Genomic DNA, 22,348 nt, shown 5'->3' on the forward strand with positions numbered 1-22,348 from the left:
CTGTTCTTATGGCACTCCCTCAGCGGCAAAGGAATGGATGCTTCAATGTAGGCAGTGGGATCAGCCGAATCTCAAAAAAGTGTGCCCGGACGCCATGCTGTATATGTAATTAAGCATGAAATTTAAGGGCGTACAGGATCTGTCAGTCTCACAGTAATCATTTGACTGGGTCGTAGAATCTCTGTAGCACCTGAACCCCAGCCGGAAATTCAGCATAAATGTGAATACCCGACGTTCCCATCGTCGCTGTCACCACCCTGGATGGTGTAGACGGAAAGTATCTCCTCCTCGTCGGACGAAGACATGTTCGAGCCCTGGAGTTCTTCTCTGCCCCCCCCGCCCGCCCTTCTTCGGGGCCTGATGGGTTGGTCCCGGGCTAAGTTCCAGCATCCTCTTCTCCAGAGTCTTTTCTACCTGCTTGGACAGTCACTCTAGCTGCCACTGGGGCACCCTGGGCCAGGTCAGCCCCTTCGCCTTCGAGAGGGTGGCAGCAACCATCTCGATGGAAGAGGACGTCTTGGCTTGAATCACCTGGGCCTTCACGGGCAGGTTGGACACCTTATCATGCTTGGCCTTCTCTGGTTTCTCCTGCAGCTTCCGTAGGGGAGCTGACTTTCTCTTGGACGAAGAGCTGGAGAGGTGGCTGGAGATCAAGGCAGACGGAGACGAACATGCCCTGACCATCGCGGGAGCCGCTTGCGCGGCGACCCCGACGGAAGCGGACTCCCTATGTTTGGCCTTGTCTTGGGCCCCCACGGATGGAGTGCCCTCAAAGGCCTTAGAAGCCCACTCAGGTTGGCTGAGGCATGCCCCTGTGAACTACTCGGGGTAGAGGCCCTGGCCTTGAGCCACATCACCAACCGGACGTGTCGATCCTTCATCGTGCGCTTGGAGAAGCCACGGCAGATCTCACAATCTTCCTCCTTATGTGTTGCGTGTAGACAATACAGGCACTGGGAATCCTCGTCATCCGTGAAGACATTTCTCAAACCCAGCTGGTGCACAGCTTGAAGAGGCAAGCTCCGTCCTTCTCCTCCGACATGATCCAAGAAGAAACACTCAATGATTTCTGCCCTGGAGGGGCGATGAAAGATGCCAAAAAACAGGTCCCCGTTAATGAGAAGGATAAGCAATGGAGTACAAGAGCTCAATTGAACCGAAAACAGTTTTCCTACCAAAACACGCAAAAAAACGCAGAAAGCAGGAAGAGCGAAATGCAAGAACTCCCAACACTTGAACGTGCGATAATAATCTGAAGATAGCTGCCTGAGGAGGGGCTTTGGTAGAGGGCAGTCATTGGCTGGGGGCAGTATGACCCAGAGCTCAGTGGTTGGTTCATAGGAGAAAGACAGTTTAGAAACAAAACTGAAACTGTTTTCTTTTACCGAGGATTCCCAGCCTGACGACAGGGAATTTTCATGAGCACATGAATCCATGCCAGACCCCATGCTGGAGAACCAGGTTATCACAGAGGTGATTGAGCAGGATGGCATGATTGAACGTATCAAAAGCAAGAGAAAGATTGAGTAGAATGAGGACAGAAGGAAGGTTAGAATCAAGGTTAGAGAGCAGGTCTTCACAGATGTTCAGGAGTGCAGTTTCCATGCTTCTGACAGCTCTGAAGCCAGAGTGATGGTCATGGAGACAACCAACAGATTCATTGTGAAGGTTAAGCTGGGAGATAGCCAGCTTTTCCAAGAGTTTGCCCAGGAAAGGAGGGACGGAGATCGGGCGATAGTTAGCCGGATGGCAAGGATCGGCAGAGGGCTTCTATAGGAGGGGGTGCACACAGGAGTGCTTCAGGGGCAGGTTCCAGTGGCAAAAATCAGCCACGGCTGGAGCAAGGGTGTCAATGTGATCCTTGATGGTTCTGGATGAACAGGGGAGAACCCGTTTTGACAAGACTTTCATAGATCAGACTTGTCTGGAAATGTCATCAGGGGTGAACAATGGAAAGGAAGAGAAGGGAGGAGGAGAGGAGGCCACAGAAAGGGCAGGAGTGGAGGAGGAGGAAGAGAGGGTGGACAGGATGTCCTGTGTTTTAGTGATGAAATGAGAAGCCAAGGCCGTACAGAGGGCCTGGGAGGGACCAGGAGAGGTAGAGACTGCAGCAGGATTGGCCAGCTCCTTATATATTTCGAAGAGTTCGGCCAAGTTGTTAGATGCCACAGAGATGCAGGCTTGGATGCGTGCTCTCTTCCTTGCGAGGACAGAGAGTCTGTACTGCCTTTGGAGCATCTGGCAGGCCAGTTTGTCAGCGGGTGCACCTGTTGCCCACCACTTCCTCTCAGCCACCCTGCATTTGAGTTTAAGGGTGACGAGGTCGGAGTCGTACCAAGAGTTGCACTTGGATTTGGTCTTGAAGCGGATCCTTATGACAGGGGCATGTACATCCAGAGTGTCCGAGATAGAAAGATGAAGGTTAGAAAGGACTGTGTCAGGATGTGAGTCAGCTATAGGTGCAGAAGGAGGAGAGAAAGTAGCAGCGAAAGCCTCAACTGACACACTCTACATGGGTCGGATGACCGAGAACGTCGGTGGCAGTGCTGGAGTCGGCTTATCCTGAGGAGTAGAGAGCGAGAGATGAGAGGAGTGGTGAGAGGGTTGGAGAGGGGGAGGTCTGAGGAGATCAGAACATCCAGGGTGTGCCCTGCAGAGTGAGTTGGGCCAGGAGGAAGAATAGAGAGAGAGACGCAGAGGTTGCGAAAGAGTGAGAGAGAGTCGCAGAGGTTGTAAAAGAGTCCTGCAAAAGGACACAAAGCATCCAAGTGGATGTTAAGGACTCCGAGGAGGAGAAGTTGAGAGCTAGAGGTGAGGAGGGAGGAGGAGAGGTCCGCCCACTCGGAGGACGAAGGCTACCTGGCCGGGCATCCAGTAGATAGTGGCTACATTGAGAGAAAGGCCAGGGGAGAGAGAAAGAGACAGAGAAAGAGAGAGAGAGAGAGAGAGAGAGCCTGCAGACCAGGCATTCAAAGGGGGAGTAGTCCTGCCTAGGAATGATAGAAGCAGGGATCCATTCCAGGAAGATCAAGGCTACACCTCCACCGGCACGGTGGGTTCTGGGCGCGGAGAGGATCCTGTAGCCATCAGGAAGGAGAGAGTGTCAAAGCTTGTGACAGAGCTGGTCGTGAAACACGTCTCGGTCAGACTTGAGAACATCCAGATCGAGTTCTTCCAGGAGATGGCGGATGTCAGAGGGATGTTTGACAGCTGACAGAGAGTTGAGAATAACAATGTTGAGCAGGTTGCCTACATTGAAGGACTTCCATGGAGGGGTACAGGTCAGAGGTACCTCCTGCTGAAGTGTTGAAGGCACCCGAGGATGGGCAGGAGGAAGGAGGAGAGGGCAAGGTAGCCAAGGACGAGGAGTTGGGTGCCAGAGAGGTGGCAGATGTAGGAGGCAACAGGGTGACAGGAGAAGCAGCAGAGCCAGCTTTAGAGGTGGCAGAGGATGATGGAGGGAGGCAGAGGAGCCAAGGACAGAGGGGACAGCAGGAGAAGAAAGGAAGTTGATGAGGCACCGGAAGCCTCTATCAAAAAAAGAGGAGTTTTGGCCTGAGGGCCTTGGATCAAGACGGTGCCGTTTAGGTAAACATTAATGATGGTCTTGGAGGAGAGGAAGGGGGCCAGGAGGGCCTCCCATTGGGTGCCACCATTAATGGGTGAAGAAGAAAAAGGAGAGAGAACAGAGACCATATGGGGGGTACATCGTCCAGTCGATAGAACGACAAAGAGGATGGGAGCAATGGTCTGTCTGGGGGCAGCACTGGTGTAGGTATCAGCGATAGGGAGGCTTGGATTGGAGACCAGGATGTCCCTTTTGAACTTCTTCCCCCCAGCCGTAGTGGGAAGGACAGGATAGTCAATAGAAAAGTAGTTAGAGAAGATAGGTGAGACAGAGAACACCATAGAGGGTGCAGAGGGAAAGGGTGGGGGGGTGAGCTAGGGAAAGGCAGGTGGGTGGACACACTAGGGCGGGTGGACACCGAAGGAGGAGGGCGCAAAGTGGACAGAACAATGATAAAAATCAGATGCAATATGTAGACAAAGTCAGTTGCCGACGGAACCTAGATGTAAAGAATGGACACAGCAGGGATGGAGTCAGTACAATGTAAGCAAACATCCAAGGAGAAAGAAAAACTAAAAGAAACCTAACGATTACTTGGGGCACCTAGATGTGAGGAAGAAAATAGTAGGGATGCAAGCAAACAACCATGGATAACAAACATGCTAGGAAACAGAACCATCGACCAGGGCACCTAGAAGAAAAGAATGAGCACAGCAGGAATGAATGCAATATAGCCAACAACCATGGAGAACAAGACCACAGAACAGTACACAATAGGTCAGGGGAAGGGGGCTGGCTAAGGGGAAGTGGGCTAGGAAAGGGGCAAGGTGAGGGCTAAGGGGAATGTAGAAGCCGTGTGGCCGGCCGAGTGGGGAAGACTGGCCTAAGAGTTGTGAGGCAGCGCACGCAGCCTAAGATGTGAGTGAGCCCACACGATCTAGGAGTGCGAGGGAACACCTGCAGCCTAGGATGCGAGTGAGCATTATTATGGTACCGTTGGAAACCTCTAGACTTGGTAATAAATATGTTCTCGTAATCGTTGATTATGCTACCCGGTATCCAGAGGCCTTCCCCATGCAGAACAACACGACCCAGAACATTTCAAAACACCTATTGCCATTCTTTTCTATGGTTGTTTTCCCCAAGGAAATTTGAATGGATCAGGGATCCAATTTCCTGAGCAAACTTAAGGGTGTGGTCAAGGAATTGCTACATATTACCACCTTAAGAACCTCAGTTTACCACCCCCAAACAAAAGGATTGGTAGAGAGATTTAACAAAACCCTGCAAATTATTTTGAGGAAATTGGTAGGTGAAGATGGGAAGGACTGGGATGGCATGATCCTATGGGCCCTATTTGCAGTAAGAAAGACCCTCAGGCATCTACCGGATTCTCTCCTTTTGAATTACTTTACTGTGGAGAACCATGGCTTGGACATGCTGCGGGAGACCTGGGAAGAGAGAGCAGAGGCACCTATTCCCCTCTCACGGACAGCTACCCGATTGCGAGAACACATGACACTTGTCCGGAATCTAGTCCACACTTACATGGAGAAAGCTCAAGCCCAACAGAAGTCGACCTATGACAAGAGGGTGAATTTGAGATCATTTTCAGTAGGTCAGAAGGTATTAGTCCTCCCATCTACCTCTGAAAATGGCATGGGCCATATGAGGTGCTAAAGCACGCAGGAACATGTATCTATAAAATAGCCCAATCTGACAGAAAACAAAAGACCCACCTTTCCAATGTAAATCTCCTAAAGAAGTGGAAAGAAAATCCTTCCGCTACCACCTCCTCGATATTGTCTTGATTGGTACCCAAGGAGATAGATGACTCTGAACTTATTCCCAAGAAATATCTAAACAAGAAGATGTTAAAGACTGTATTGTGGCATTCCCTGATGTATTCTGCGAGAGACCAGGTAGAGTATATGGTACTTATTATATTAGAACCCCAAAGTGAAAAGTGGTCCATTTGAAAACATATAGACTCCCAGAAGCACGAAAACAATAATTGGTTGAGGAAGTGAAAAAAATGTTGAAGGCTCTTCAAGTCCATGGTCCTCCCCTATTGTGTTGATAACTAAGCCTGATTATTCTTAGAGGTTTTGCTTAGACTTCAGACAGGTTAATGCCATCTCCGCCTTCGATGCCTATCCTATGCCAAACATGGATGAGTTAATAGATAAACTTGGAAACGCCACATTCCTATCAAATGTAAGCTGGCTCAATCGGCCGTTAAACAGCTAAGCTTCTTTGTAGGGAATGACAGTGTCCGGCCCCAACTAGAAAAAAAGAAAGCTGTTCTAGATGACCTACACCCAAGACCAAGAGAGACCTCAGGGCATTCTTAGGATTGATTGGCTTTTATCGTAGATTTAAACCACATTATTCAGAAAGAACAGCCAGATTAACAGAAACTCAGGAATGCTAAACTCCAGAAGATTTATCGGCCTATTAAGGATGATGCATTTTACAACAACCTAAAACAAACCTCGAGTCAGAACTCCATCCTAAAAGTAGTAGACTTTTCGAAAGAATTTGAGTTACAAACTGATGCCTCTCCCACAGGGTTAGGAGCAGTTTTATCACAAATAGACAATGGATTAGAACACCCCATTCTATTCACTAGTGGTAAACTCTTCCCCCGTGAGAAGAACAACTCTGTGTTGGAATTAGAGGCCCTTTCCATCAAATGGGCAATTATCCATCTAAGATACTACCTTCTAGGGAGAAAGTTCACACTTGTCACCGACCACGCACCTTAAGTCTGGATAAATCAACGGAAAGACTAACCTGCGATGGTTCTTAGACCTGCAACCCTACTGTTTCACTGTGGAACACAGAAAAGGTAAAGAACAGCGGAACGTTGATTTCCTTTCACAGTTTCCCAGTAAAACAGATGCAGCTTTAACGCATAGGCGTAGGGTATGTGAGAAACCAGAGGGTAGCTCACCCGCTAGTCCTCTGGGATCTCTCTCTCTCTCTCTCTCTCTCTCTCTCTCTCTCTCTCTCTCAGATGGTCCGGGCACGGCCATTGCCTTTGGATCCAGACCCTGGGGGTGGACCAGTGCGGAAGGATCACCTGGGTGAGGGGTCTTCAGGGTGTGGAAGTGAGATAGCCGATGGTGAGATGCAGTATTCCCCCCTTTTTTGTTCATCTACCCCATCCTATTTCGTAGGATTTTCCAAAGTCCCAACTCCCCCTGCCCCCTTTTCACACAAAGACTGGGCTGAGGAAGAGGGTTACAGAGTAACCAGACTAACTATCACATCGTACTGGAGATGTCCCGTTAATGGGTCAGGCAAAGTCAGGCACTTTACACTAAATGCATAAAACTGGTATTAGTTTGCGCTCCTCACACAAATAAAAGGAAACACCTAAGGACACTCTGAGCAAGGCAAAACACGAGTAGGAGCAGAACTTCCGGGACTAAGGCACACCTACTAGACCAGACTAAGGGACGAGAGCAGCGGGTCGAAAATCCCAAGGGTTCCCTACTGGAGGTCATTACCAATGACAGACCCCGAAAGACATGTGGAGAAGGCCAGATCCCACAAGTGAAGATTACATTGTGTTTCAAGGCGGTCAGCGGCCCTCCCAGGTGAACGCCAGAGTTGGGGAGGCGAGGCCAAGCCTGTGGTACTAACCTTGATTTGTGAATTGTAAATAGCAAAACAACAAAGAAGCGCCCACAGCCAGTGATTAAGCAAGCGACCTGAGAGACCGGTGTGTGTTAAAGCAAACTAAGTAGCAACATTGTATCACAAGTGAAGGCTGCACGTGTGTGGATGAGACAGAAAGAAAGAAAGGCAGACCAATGAATGAATTTAAGCTATACTGAGTAATGGAGTGGTCGGCGAAAGGAAGTAGCCCATTCGAAAGTCTCTGTGAAAGATACATTGTTTGAAGTTATAAAGCGAACAAACAGCAAAAGTGAATTAAATAAAAGTAAACGTGAACTTTCAGTAAAAGTGGTCCTGCGGTGGTCTGTAAAGCAAGCCACTCGCATTCGAAAGTCTTCGACATCCAAAAGGGGTCCGAGCCCAATTGAGGGAGACCCAAAGCACAATAAGCTTGGGGAAGGGAGCCCCCAGCAAGTTTGTTTTGAACTGTAACGTGAGAGGTCTGAGCCCGACAGAGGGGGACCTGCGTGAACTGTGTACTGTAAGGCCTGAGCCCAGCAGAGGGGGACCTTTGTGAACCTTACACTGGAATACAATTTTGAAAGTCAAGAAAGAGACATTTTAACATGGAAGGCCAGCCGGTTTGAAACGAGTGTTAGAAACTGAGCCGGAGTGTGTCATCCTGCCTACAAGGACAGCCTTACTCCATGAGGTTTAACGCAAGAAGGAGAGCTGGTTCAACTCCCTTTATTCTTTTGAACATTGATTTTTCCTTTGCATACATTTCTTCTTTTTACACTTTTTGTACAAGAGATAGGGCAGGCATTAGGTTTTGTTAGCATAGGCCATTTTGATTTGACAGACTCCACTAGGACTGGACTCGACAAAGACTGTTTTGTTTATTGTTTGATGGTCAAAACTACTCCTGTTTTATAGGGCAAAATAGGATTTTCTCCAACCCCAATATGTTTCATAAAGGTTTTACAAATTGTATTAATTGTTTCCGTGGCATACTTGTGATACCATGCCTTCCCCACAGCACAGACTAGCAAGCAGTACCAGGAGATGGTGGTGGGAAGTGTGAACAGTAGCAAAGAGATGTCTTAGCAGTGCCTGTCCCACCTGAGAATCAGACTAGAGTGTAATGTTCAGTGAAGGTGTGAAAATAACTCCAGGTAGCTGCTTTGCAAATAGAATCAAGAGGAACATTTTCAATAAAGGCTATAGTAGCTCCTTTACCCCTACTAGACTGAGATCTACGTGTAAAGGGTAAGTCTGTTTGGGCAAGAGAGTAACACAGTGTGATGCGTTTAAAAATCCATGTGTAAGTAGCTGATTTAGAGACACGGTTCCGTCACTACCAGCTGCCACAGAGACAAATAATTGGCATGTCTTTCTCAGTGGTTTAGGCTGATTGCCCGTTTTCACGCCTCTTGGGGGGTGGCCCCGGCCTTTGCGGGAGGATGCTGTCACTGTTTGCAAGGTGTCACGTTCTCTGGGACATAGACCAACCAGTAGACACTTTCTATGGCCGCATTCTTGGAAACTACCATGGCGTTTGCTACAATCCCATGTACGCCGGTATCGGCCGCATAGCGTTCCGTAGCCTAGACAACAACCTAGTATTGACTGGACAGTGGCACATGCACGTTTCCTGCCCGCTGTGTCTCCCGTTACCAAGGCAATGACGTGATATTGCGTGGTCCCCTGACTGATCTTCAAACTATATCTGTTGTGCTGACCTTATCGCAGCACTTCTGATTAAAGTTATCCCGCCTGTTATCTGTATTTAGAATACTCATTTCTTTGCTTTGTTCTTGGATCATTCCCTGAGATCCTGTTTCTATCTGAGGTAATAAAAGCCCAATCTCAATCTTTAATGTTCGGAGGCTCAATTGCAGGCATGGCCTTCATTTTTCTAATTTCATTGAGATTGTTTTTTTGTTTTTTTTACCTCAGCCCACTTCGGATGAATGTTTCATTGAAGAAGCACACCTGCAGCAATGTATTAGGACTGCATCTAATTACACCCGTGAACAACTTGCCTTGAGGACGACCAAATGGTCGAAACGCATGTCGGCTGCAACAAGAATAAATCTACTGTACATACTTGAATTATTGTATTTCAGTTGGTTTCCTCAATACCTATAGTATCTGAACCTTCTGAGTATTGGGCATTGGACTACAGTATTTTACAACACAACCATCGCTGTTGTTCACACCCATACAAGGTTAGGGATTCAACCACGCTTCTTATTCCTTTTCCATCTGGGTTTTCCTTATCTAATACCCCCATGTCTTTCTTCCTTCCTAGCTTGGTGTATGCGATTTGCACTAGCTCTTTCCTTTGAACCACTGCGCTAAACATTGACACTACGCATAGTTCGGTCTCTCGAAAGAAAGTTTGCCCTCAATTGAGGAGAACCTCATTGGATTATTGAACGTGTCTTGGTGAAAAACAGTCTGAGCCCATCCTACGCTGGTTCCTAGTATTTGGTCTTGGGTACGTGAGCATGATACGTAGGGATTATCCTCTTCCCCCACTTTCCCGACACTGTTGGTTTAAGGGCTTCCTTTACCCTCTGGGGATCCCCCCCAACCATAGGCTCAGCCACCCAAATACCTTTAGGTCTTGGCTGTAGACCTCCGGTCTACCACAGGCTTCCCAGGGTCTGTCTATTCTTTGCTGATGCTCTCGGTCTCCCCTCGGTTTGCTGCAATGGCTCTGAGGCTTCTGACCCTATTAAGCCTATTTTGTTCCAGCCGGACCGCATGGTCCTGTAGTGCTGCGCTCCTGGGGCTTTCCCCAGTCAGCCGCTCGGTTCGCATAGCGTGCCCAGTGGAGACCGCCACTTCAGCTTCTCCATGCCTGGGTCTGTCCCTGCTGCTTTCCTCGCTGAGCACTGGTCCCTCTCGTGGTTCTTCTCCAGAGCATCTGGCATTTGGACGAGTCTGTTGTCAGTTTTTATATCTGTGTCTGGTAAAGTCTGTGGCTGAAGACTAGACCGTTCAGATAGGTTTCTCTGAGTGATCCCTGTGGATCTGCACCTCTTCCTAATCAGTTTCTTGATTCGGATCTTCAAGATAGTCGGCCCTATTCTTCCTCATCCTATTTAATTCTTTCATACAATAGAAGTATATGGGAAAGGAGGGTAGGGGTTAAAAGAATGGGGGTAAAGGAGAGGTGTAGGCCTTAGATGGATACCGCATTCTCCCACATTAGTCGTCACTGGTCCCAGAGTGGGCTTCCCCTCCCATGTGATCCGCCCGCTGGTTATCACCCCTAAGGGGACTATCGGGTAGCAGTCTCACCTCCCTGGCCTCATGGGAAGGGGCTCCCCCTTCGGAAGCAGGGAAGACATCCGGGGATTTGTCACAGCACATACACATTCCCATTAAAAGAACTGTCGATTTCTGGTCTTACAAAAGTAAACAACCAAAGTGACCACTTTAAAAAAGAAGTTGGTAAAAGCACGTTATATGGTTATTTCAGGACTGATGGAGTCAGGCATTTAACGATATGCCGGGCTAGACCTCACAAGAAAGTAAGTATATAAACTCCAGCTACAGTCCTATGAAGAGTTGATTGAGTTCAACTAAAAAAGTTTTTTCCTTTTCTACTTAATTTACATACTGTTTGTCAGCAGTACATAAAACCCTATGCATACAGTCCATATGCTCAGGAGTTGATGGGTATGTCAAAATGTCCCAGCACCAAGTGTGAAAATTCTTGTTCATACTTATATATGTTGCACACCGACGGGGACCCACCAGATGCACAAAGCAGAGCACAGAAACACCATACATACCATGACAAAAAAAATATTTCAAATATCACTGAGCATGCTCAAATTCAAGCAACACGCACAGCCTCACTTTTCCGTGTATATGAAATAGCAGCCACCAACTCGTCACTTCCCAAAAATATGAACCATAACTAACAGATGCACTGCATGCTAAAGAACCTGATTCAAAGTGCACACAATACCAAACACTTTTCACCAGCGAAACAGAGGGCATGCATCTCCGCACACAAATGAATAGCACACATTTAAACAGTAAATGCTAAGGCGACTGCACATGGCGGTTTTTCCAGCAAGTAACAGACTCTGGTATTCTGAATCAACATGACAGCAATACTTCCATACACAAATTAGATAGCCTTAAGTGCAGGGGGCAATGCAGGTGATAAAATATGTCCTTTCCATTTACAAACCAATATAACAACACTCTCGCTCATCGTTACTGTCACCAAGTCAATCAGAGGTAGGACCTCGTCCTATACCACAATTACAGTTACGGGTATAGTAACATTTTTGTGAAAGACTGATGTGATCACATGTTTAAGATGAAATAATTCACCATACACCTGATGAACATATTTTGAGATTTTATTGGATTACGATGTTGGTAAAATATTTCCCCTCTCCCTCTAGGATCCTAGAAAACATGCAGGTTCACATTATAGAGGATGGGCGGTTGACTGCCCAATACAGAACTCAGGTAGTGACAGGTGGAGACTCATCCTGGCAGGCATTTCTGTCCTTTACCAGGCTGCAGGTAGGATCGATCTGCATAGTGAATTGTCCCTTGCAAATATGTCCCCATCCCTTCTTACCAACAGCTCAGTAAATGAACAAATACTAAACTGTCAGTTAAAAAGAGAAACACTTGCTATATTTAGATCAGCCTTTTTGGGGGAGGCCTGCAGATTGAACCAGGATTCGTAGAACACTACTGTGTTCTACCGTGTTCACATCTCAGATCTGTGGGGCCCCGTGGTTCCCACTACATGTTGGGGATCCTGGTACAATCTGCATGTTCCCGAGCAGGTTTTGGATACTACATAGCCCCATCTATGTAGCAGAGACACTTCAGCTTAAAGGTTCGGTGGACTGTAATAGGTTGGCGGGTTGGAAACAGGCTGATTGATACTTTATCTTGCCTGTTGGACAGAGTAGGATTACTTTTTGTAAACTCAGTTACAGTATTAATTACCGGCCATCTTGGTGGATGGTAAATGTTATGTAAGGCCCTAATCTCATTTTTAACCTTTGTTACGTCTGGGATCTGTATAATTTGAAGAAGCTCCCATAATAAGATGCCAACTGCCTCAGTATAGCCTCCCTTTTCAGTACAAGGACATCAAAATCAACTTTATTGCTTGCAGTGAAGATGGCTGGTGAATATTTCAACTGTGGGTGCGTCAATATTCCTCAGTAAGCAGTGCAAGTGACAGGGCATTGCACGGGAGTCTGAACTATCTTAGGTCTGTTTGGGCGAAAGAAGTTATTCCACTGAGGAATGTTTTCAAATAATGTGTTAAAATGGAGTAATTTACAACATACCTTTGTTCAAAATTGGGTATAAAAGCCACACAATTTACAATCGGTTTTATAGAGTAATAGGAACAAAACATCAAATGTATGCCAAGTCATCAACAGTATATATAAGCATTTGCATACACACACACTCACTCTCTCTCTCTCTCTCTCTCTCTCTCTCTCTCTCTCTCTCTCTCTCTCTCTCTCTCTCTCTCCCATTAGCAATGCCCAATAATACTGGTATTGCCACTGTAAGAGTGCAGTTAATCTGCACACGGTCACATAATATAAATTATGAGAGAAAGGCAGGACTGGAACCCATGTCACGTTGTTCGAAATTGTACACCACCCCTAAAACAAGTTAACATAAGAATACATTGTCAGACCAAGTTAGCTCATGACAACCTCTACTATAATTGCACTTACAATTTTCCCCAGGAAGGAGATTAAGCCATAGAGAGATTTGATGATGTGCCCAGGATCTCGAACATTGCAATGAAATACCAGAAAATCTCATCAACTAACTGCAGGCGTATTTGTCCCACCTATAACTCCATTACACTTGCTCATGATTTACAATAGCAAAGAAAACACTCTGGGCACCAGTTGGATTAAATCCTTGTGATTTAGCGGAGTAAAATATGTTGACTTTTTTTAATACAAATCTTTATTCATGCTTCTTTGGTAACCATTGAATCAATGTTTTACTTTGCACAAAATAAAATCCTGTATTTGAGTATGTGACATACTCTTAAGTATACCTTGACTTGGCAGGTCAAGGCCATTAGACTAATAGCAAGACTTTTTACCATATTTTTAAAAATTGCAATTGATTCCCAGGTTTGTCGCTTGACCAGTAGGTCACGCATTGAAGATTACCTAGTAAAATACAGACTTTTCATTATGAATGAAGTAAAAAACGAATTCAACCATTAGCATATATTGCAATGTGGTCACTACCAAAGGATGAAGCCGGATAATTCATACTGTTCACATTGTCTAAAGGAGGCCCTCAAGAAGCAAGCATTGCGCTTTAATATAGCTTAACAGTGTGAAACGCGTTGGCTTGCTGTGTACTGTTTAACATTGTATAGAGATATGCTCTTGTACCTTATAAGATTTTCTCTTTTCTTATAACCTAACAAACGTACGTTGAGAATGCTGTAAGCCACAGAACTGCAATTTTGATGCATTAAGGCACTAACCAGAAATGTACAACCAAAGCTTAAGTGCCTTGAATTCAAAATTTCAATATGAATATCCAGCTTCTTAGATGCACATAATATCCGTAGGCTTGTAAAAATGGAGTTTTGGAGCTAAAGTATAACTTGTTTTCTAAAACACATAACTTTTGAAGTACTTGCTCTCAATGCAGTGATTTCCATCTCAAACACTTTCCACCAAGCTTATATCTGGCTGCTATGCCATTTTGGATTTTAGATGCGTTCCTCCATCGTTCCCTGACGCTGCCTGAACTGGGTGGAGGTGAATGATCTTTTTAGAGTGAGTTACAAATTAAAAACATGCTGGATTTTCATATTCATTGGCACTATTAGACAAGCGAAGAGCATGTTTGTTTTCCCATCGTATGATTTTGTCGCCAGTGATAACTAATGTTGTAATTGCTCCCCACAGAAGTTTCTCTGCATTCGGGAAGTTGAGGACTGGGAACAATGTATTCACCGACCCACTGTACTCATCGCGGTTTCTGCGGGTCTCCAAACCGAATTTCTTTGATGTGCCAGGTGAACCCTCGATAGTAGTTTCGTGTATTACATAGAAAGGGTTTCACTTTAAGCAGGGAGGTGGTGAGAGGCTCTTGAAAAGGGGTTATGGAGACTGCTTTAAATAGAAAGTATAAGCAGGTATAACTTGATGGGGGGCCCGGAAATAATATTTTTACTCAAAGCAGGGAATAATATTTTTACTCAAAGCAGGGGAGCAGGTGGGTACTGGGGGGTGGGGGGAGCAGAATAAATAAGTTTTAATACCACTGGTTTAAAGGGAAAATCCTCCTTCTCAATACTGGGGATTTGACTCTGGCCATAATTAGGATTTCTACAGCGCTTGCGCGCTTTCAGAGACCTCAAGGCACTTAAGGGAAATACTAGAAGCCTGCTAGAAAAAAAAAAAAACATAAAGGTGAGCTACAAAGATACTACAAGGTTGGCTGTTTTTAGAGTTTTCCCAAAAAGGGATGTGATGTGTGAATGTTCCAAGTCCAGAGTTTAGCAGCAGTATAAGAAAAGACTGTCACCAATTGGAGCCCAGCAGATCCTATGGAGGAGAAATATAAGTTGGCCCCCTCAACGTGCAGTAGGATGAAATGTTTTGAGCCAACATTTACACAATCTTGGGTCCCTATTGTTAATGACCTTGTGAACCATGCATAAAGTCCTGAATTTCGTATGATCCTCCACTCTTAGCCACGGCACGATTGAAGGAGTGTACTAGCTTCTTAGGTTGTAACGGCATGTAGCTTAAATGAAAGTGCTATATTTTAAGGAATCTCTAGGTGAGGCTAATTATATTTGTGGAGCTATTACTACCTGTAACAGTAAAGGAGGCAATGGAGGTTTAGCTGTAATACCTTGGGAGGAATTCAAGGGACTGTTGTGAGTATCTCACCTGGACAATTGAGTCTGTTGAGCTTGCAAGGCATTACCTTCACTGCTAATGTGATGGTAATGTCACACGTTGCATCCACGTCTTATCTTAATGCACCGGTTTCAGCTCTTCCAACTTGAAACTTCGCCATAAGAGGTTAGATCATTATCAAAAATGTTTGCAAGTCCCTAAAACTACAAGAGACACATACTAACATGGTACTCTGTAGTGTTGCTTTTTCTCTAAGTGGGCCTGGGTATTTAGAAGAATTTGCTGTATTTGTAGCGCATTCCTCTAATTTTAACTATTTGTGTGATAAATCAGTGCATTTCACTCCTATTTGAACACACAAAGAGGATAGTATTAATCTTTAAAGTACCATTCATTTCTCACACGTTTTAGGATGAGCTGGGTCCTTTTCGCAGACCCATTCTGCATTTACTTTGTTTTTATATATATCATGATCTTATCTGCCTCGTTATTGTTTTATCACTACTACTCAGTCACTGTAAGTATTTTGCCCACTGGTTTTGCGCCTTGAAATACCATTTGCTGTATAGGCACATTATAAATACCCAATACAAAATAAAAAATAAATATAAAAGATGCAATGTGGGTCTCTTTCAATACCCTTTATTGTTTTTTATCTATGCTGGTACTCATTTTAGTTGGGGTTATATTGTAAAATACTTATAATAAAATGCATGTATATTTGTGAGTATATCCGAATATTTTTGTATGCGCTTGTGAGGGACTAACTGTACCATGCTACCAGCACTATCCCCGCTTATATAGAATTTTGGACACACTTGGTGGACACCCCGTACACTTCAATAAGGAGAGGACATCTTTCAGCCCTTAATGGAGGGCTTGGAAAAACCTCACTAACAGGAGGTTAAAGGGTACCTGTTGGGACAGACTGCAACGCAGGTCCTGCAGCACATCCAACATCTTGAATATATCAAAAACCCGAACAACTTCAATCCTCTGCATCGCCTCCACCTGCAAACAAAGAGCAGACACTAAAGTGTGCATCACCACATTAATTCATAACACTAGAATCTAAAACAGATCTTTTGAAGGGGTCTGTGAAAGTTGGGGAGACACTATAAACACGCCCACCCTCCTAAGCACACTTGACAAAATGAGCATTATTAGCTTAGACTTCAAACACCTGCATTTGTTATGCCCACCAACCACATATAAAAGAAGCAGGACTCCCATTGTGCTCAGCAGCTAAGATATTTTACTCAGGATTCATTGTGGTTCAACAAAGCTGGTCCAGAGAGAACCTCCAGGAGCTTCCACCCTCCTTCCGTCTCTCTCTCGCCTCGCTCTCCCATCTCCAACCACCAACCGTGGAACTTCCCTGACCTCTGTCCTCTACAACACAAACCCCATCAGGGTTCCAGGACTACAATTATGTTTTAGTATCGTTCGCTCATGCTTTATTTCGGTGGTTTTACCATAAAAGCCAGCACATAAAAATACATCAAGAACACAACATTAAGATCATTATAACATCAGGGAAAAATCACAAAAATGTGCAACAATTCTTAAACAAACGTCATCTAAATATTGCCCAGATCTCTCTGTTTATAGCAGACAATAGTCACCAGTAAAATTTAGAAAAGTGTGAACGTGCATGAAGTGAGTCCGGTATTACAGTTCCCAGTGAAAAGATCCATATGCCAATCAAATTCAGACAGTGGAAAAGGGCGAGACTTCTGGTGAACACAACCCTCTGCTTCACCTACAACAGAAGAGTTATTTGTATAGACACTATACATCTCCTAAGGCCCACACTAATACCTGGGAACTATTTCACGTGTTTGGATCTTCTTTGCCATGCCCCAAGTAAATGCCACCCTGTTGCAGAAACTGCACGTTGATCTTTGGCTGATAGGCAATGTTATGGGTTCAGTGGTGAATCTCAGGCGAGTCTGGAGGCTCATCAGGGTATGAGGGCCACCAGGTGCGGAACACCGCCCTCAACCTGTAATATTGTAGTATTAACTGAGCGCGAGATGGAAAGTGGTTTAAAAGATACTTTTCTCTGGTCACCATATTTAGGGCAGAACAATAGAATGTGGACCATATCTTCATCAGTGTTTGGGCAAAAAGGACAAGTCGGGCTAACATTGGGTTGCCACCTGGACCTCACGGTGACCAGAAGGAGTATGCCCATACAGACTTTAGTAAAGAGAGATCTCATCTGCTTCAGGTGCATTTGGTCCAAGTAATTTTCCGTAGCCCTCATTCTGCTTCAGTGACCCATATATGTGAAACTGGGTCGAAGTCAGCAATCTCCTTCCGATTTCAGCTTCCTTTGTAGCCGTAAGGGCACGCCAAACATTAGTCTTGGAATCACCACCAACAGTATTCGAGTCAGACCAATAGTCAGTAAACCCAAGTGCTTGAAGTTCATTCTTTAGAAATGAGAGCCATGGCTCCTTCCTGGGTCATTTAACCCCCTACTATCCCATGACATAAGTAGGTTCCCATTAGTCCACAACTTATCCAATAGAACACAGGTTTTGCCCTGCACACTTTTTCAATAGGCTTCAGGTAAAATCCGAGGCCAATCTGAAAATTCGGAACAGGAGTAGGTAGACCCAAGATATTCTTCAAAACCTTATTTTCTATGACTGACAAGTGGGAGTTGTTAGTCCAGCCCCACAGCTCACACCACATAGGGATGCATGCCACACTTGTAACTTGGATGCCCATTGGAAAACGCCCACAACCCCACCCCCATGTTCTCTGGCAAATTTGGCTATGGCACCACTATACCTGGCTTAGGTCATTCCAGCTTTCTCTGACTGTTCCTTCCAGGTGCAGTCCTGTTTTATTCTTAAATCCAGATAGTTGTATGCATGAACCTGTTCATTTAGTGCTTCCCCCAAGGTAAGACTGATTTGAGGCTGTTTGTTTGCCTTGTTTCCTCTAAGGACTATAGCCTCGATCTTCTGGGTGTTAATTGTCAAGACATTTTCCCGTCAGAAGTTTGCAAAGCTGTCCAGCTGGTGGCACAGTCTTACAGTCAATGACAGTAGGACTGCGTTGTCCGCAAACATCAAAAGCAGGATTCTGCCTGATGCTCAGCAGGCCAATAATTACTCAATTTATAAAAAGACAGAAGTGTAGGGGGGCCAAGACACAGCCATGGTGCATCCCCATCTCAATTTTCACCATTTTCGACATTCCCCATCAGTACCCCAATGGAAGCTAGCTCCATTGCCCACATGTTGCGACCAAATGGCATTTTGTAACTCTTTCAGGATGCTCAGTTCCATCAAACTCGTCTATAGCCTCGCCCTCTGCACCGTGTCAAATGCGGTCTTTAAATCTATGAAAATGGCATAAAAAGGCATTTTTCTCAAGATGACATATTTATCACAAATCAGGTGTAACCTCATGCATTGGCCCACCGTGCTGGTGTGCTTTTGGAATCCTGCCTGTAGTTGATTCAGGACTCCTGCATCCTCCACCGAATCCTCAAGATGTCTCAAAACAGTCTTGGCAAAAACGTTACCCCCTGCATCAAGAAGGGAGATCGGCTTTCTTGAAAATGGGGACTATTAACGTACTGGGTCCAGGACGCAGGGGCTCTAGTTAACAACAGAACTGCATTAAAGAGTCTAGTTAGATGTGGAACCCAAATCAGCAGTTTGTTGAAAAAGTCAACCGGGATCATATCTGGGCCTGATGCCATTCCTTTTTTCAGACTCTCCAAGGCCAACCTGACTTCCCCTCAGTGGTCACCAATCTGGCCTGCCTCATCAGAATGCCCTTTGCCCTGCGACAATCATCATCGTGCCACAGGTTTCTACGCTGTGACTTGGACGCAAGGGTCTTTGATGGCTTGGAAATAAAATCTCCCAATTTGCTCATCAAATCATCATGGGCTTCAATGATGGCATCCCTTCTTTCTTCCTGGGTAGGTAGTGAGTTCATGAGAATTGGCAAACAGATTTATATATCTCTGGCAGAGCAATGTTCAGATTGATTTATGTCCATGTATTGCCCATCTCGCATTGCCACTAATAGTTAAGCCAACTGCGTTTATGCCACCTCGCTTCACCAAAACCCCCACCAGCGTTGCTGCCACTGCTAAGGTTAGTGGACTGTGGTCTCTCGTGTGTTGGGTTTTGACTCTAAAATCAATGATAGAGGACCAAACCGCCATGTACAGCAGAACATAGTCTATTAGCCTGGAATGGTTTACAGAGTTAAAAGTCTTAATGGCTGGGGAGTCCCCCAGCAACCTGCCATTTCAAGCCCTTAAACTGCTGGACATCACCATGCTTGCCACATTTTCAGAAAACGTATATTTTCTTACTCCTTGTGAATTTGTGAATGTATATTTTCTAACAAAACTCCTTGTGAATGATCCTGCTTGCGCCTACTTATTTGCCTATTCTAGTTTTTTCATCAAGTCCTCACCTGTCTGGACCATCACACAAAAGGAACAACGATGTAATTGCAAACCTTATTGCGCCTTGGTTGTCTCAAAATCAACATGAGACAGACAAAAAAGTGTTCTTTTTGACAATATATTTTCATTAACATATGTCGTAGTCAATTTTTACTTATAACATAGTCATCACTGAATCAGTGATTTAAACATAAGTGGTTATTTCCAATAGCCAAACATAAAGTGGTTATTTCCAGTAGGCGTCACGTGTTTGGCTTAGCGTGTGGAGGCTAGTGAGCTTCTTCATGGCTAACTCATAACAATCATCTCTTGATTTATCTTGACCTACAAGAAATGCTGATTAATGCCAAAATGCCATTCTGCTGTAGAAATAACAGATAAAACACAGAGTGTCCAGAAAAAATCATGTATGTGGATAGTAGTGAATCGAAGTTGATGAAGCAACTAATTGTTTTTTTCTTTTGAACCTTTATTTATTGGCATGACGAGAGAACAGACAATCAACATAATGCACAATATACAGCAGGGGATGGAAAAAGGTAGCAGATACATGAGTGGTAATGCAATACACGGGAAATGCCGGCGAGGACAGATATACAGTTATACAAGTTTGTGTGACTCAACAATGGACTAAGTTACTTCACCAGGAGGGGGGGAGGACAGTAGGTCTAAGTCATCCTTGTTGTTCAGATAGGTACAAAATTACGTCCATACATTCTTGGGGCGAGAGGTCGGCGGAAGGGTATTGATTATAGTCCTCCTCACACGCTTGAGTCCAGGTGAGGGCCGCCAACCACATCTCAAACGAGGGGGCGGGGGGGGGGAAATCGGCGCTTCCAACATTGTAGTATGCATTTTTTGGCTACTATGGTGGCAACATTCAAAAACCTAGACAACTTCCTCAACTCAGGGTTATCCCACAGGCCGAACAATATAGCTAGAGGTTCTGGAGGGATATGGGACGCTGTGATTTCTGAGAGAGCGTCCATTATGGCTTTCCAGTATGGGCCCAACGTATCACAGGACCAGAACATATGAATGTGATCTGCAGAAGGGGACCTACATCTAGGGCAGGTGCGAGCCTGGGTGTGTGCGAACCTGTCCAATCTGTGTGGTGAGTAGTATAATCTATTCAGGAGCTTATATTGTATGCACCTATGTCTGGCATTTAGAGAGAGGTGGTTCGGGTATGTATGCACATTGTTTTCCACATTGCGTCAGTGATGGGGAGGCCCAGCTCCTCACTCCACGTTTCACGTGGCATCAGTGGCACGTCCTTAGGGTCGGCCATCAGCATTTTTTATAGCGAGGACACTATCCCTCTGGCTCCGGCCGAGTTGGAAATGTAGTGAATCTCAGGCGAGTCTGGAGGCTCATCAGGGTATGAGGGCCACCAAGCGCGGAACACCGCCCTCAACCTGTAATATTGTAGTAGTTCCAACGCAGTGCCAGGGTGACCGGGGCGCCACGTCTGCAGAGTGATAAACTTCCCTTCCGGGTAGAAGTCGGTCAGGGCCCGGTAGCCCAAATCGTGCCAGTGTTTCATTAGGAGTTTATCATGTGTAGGGCTGAGGCCTATGAACTGCCAGATGGGCAGCCATTTGTAATATGGATGGTGGCTGGGTTGTGTCTGCAGAATACCTTTCCATGCCCTGACACTGGCTGCTACGGGGTCGGCCGGGGCATCGGCACGGAATGTATGGTGGAGAATGAGAGAGAGGATGTTGATTCCTTCGCTTGCTAGTTTCTCGAGCTTCACATGCGGGGGAGGGTCGGAGAACGTGTACCAGTATGTGGCGTGTTGGGCCTGCGCGGCTGACCAGTTTTTAGCGAAGTCAGGGGCGGTGAAGCCCCCATTTTCAAAGGGGCGGGACATGTGCTGCCATTTCTTACGAACCGCGCCAGAGTGCCACAAAAATTGGGCGCATGCAGTGTGCAGGTTCCTGAAGTTTCGCTTTCCAAGCCAAATCGGCACATTAGCGAAGACGTAGAGTAATTTGGGGACAGTTATTTTGATTAGAGACAGTCTACCCGGCAGGAAGAGTGGGAGACTGCGCCAATTCGACATTTGAGCCTCTGCAAGCTGCGCCGCAGCCACGTAGTTGTCGGCCATAAGTGAAGCTATAGTGAGGGACACCTGCAACCCGAGGTATCTGATGCCCTTTGGAGACCCGCGGAGGGGGAATTCACAGGGCGGCAATGTAGTGGTCGGGGTGAGCGGGAAGATTTCAGATTTGGTATAATTTATGGTAAAGCCCGAGAAAGTGCCAATTTTGGTTACGTCTCGTAGTATCGGGTCCAAGTGTGCAGCCAGGTCTCTGATATAGAGAAGCACGTCGTCAGCATATAGTGAAATAATCTCGGGGGTATCACAAAGACGTATACCTTTGCGTGTGTGTTTGTCCCTAACGTTGTCAGCCATGGGTTCTATGGCGAGCGCAAAGAGTATCGGGGAGAACGGACAGCCCTGGCGGGTACGTCTGAGAAGAGTGAAAGGGGCCGAGGCCTTGGAGTTGACTAGGACTCTGGCCACGGGGCTTGTGTAGAGGAGTTTAATGTACAATCTCATGCGTGGACCAATTCCCATTTTGTGAAGTACCGCCCACATATATTGCCATGAGACCATATCGAACGCCTTCTGGGCATCGAGAGTGACCGCCACAGCGTTTGCGTTGGGGTCAATTCTAGACAGGACATTAAATAGGCGACGGATATTGAGGGCGGTGGATCTGCCGGGTACAAACCCACTCTGGTCGGGGTGAACTAAGTGGGTCATAATGGGGA

At 45.8% G+C, this 22,348-nt stretch overlaps 1 protein-coding gene and 1 long non-coding RNA gene across 2 annotated transcripts in view; one reads left to right on the plus strand and one right to left on the minus strand.

Moving 5' to 3' along the window:
* The window catches only part of RAD51D (RAD51 paralog D), a 384,690-nt gene that overhangs the window by 151,053 nt on the left and 211,289 nt on the right, over nt 1-22,348 (minus strand). Inside the window, exon 7 of the mRNA XM_069614897.1 lies at nt 16,033-16,128. Within this exon, the coding sequence (XP_069470998.1) occupies nt 16,033-16,128 (96 nt within the window). The remainder of the gene's footprint in view (nt 1-16,032; nt 16,129-22,348) is intronic.
* The window catches only part of LOC138488134 (uncharacterized), an 88,216-nt gene that overhangs the window by 41,306 nt on the left and 24,562 nt on the right, over nt 1-22,348 (plus strand). The window lies entirely within an intron of this gene.

The sequence above is a fragment of the Ambystoma mexicanum genome, chromosome 9 (assembly GCF_040938575.1).
Source record: "Ambystoma mexicanum isolate Mex_15411 chromosome 9, UKY_AmexF1_1, whole genome shotgun sequence".
NCBI classification, from domain to species: domain Eukaryota; kingdom Metazoa; phylum Chordata; class Amphibia; order Caudata; family Ambystomatidae; genus Ambystoma; species Ambystoma mexicanum.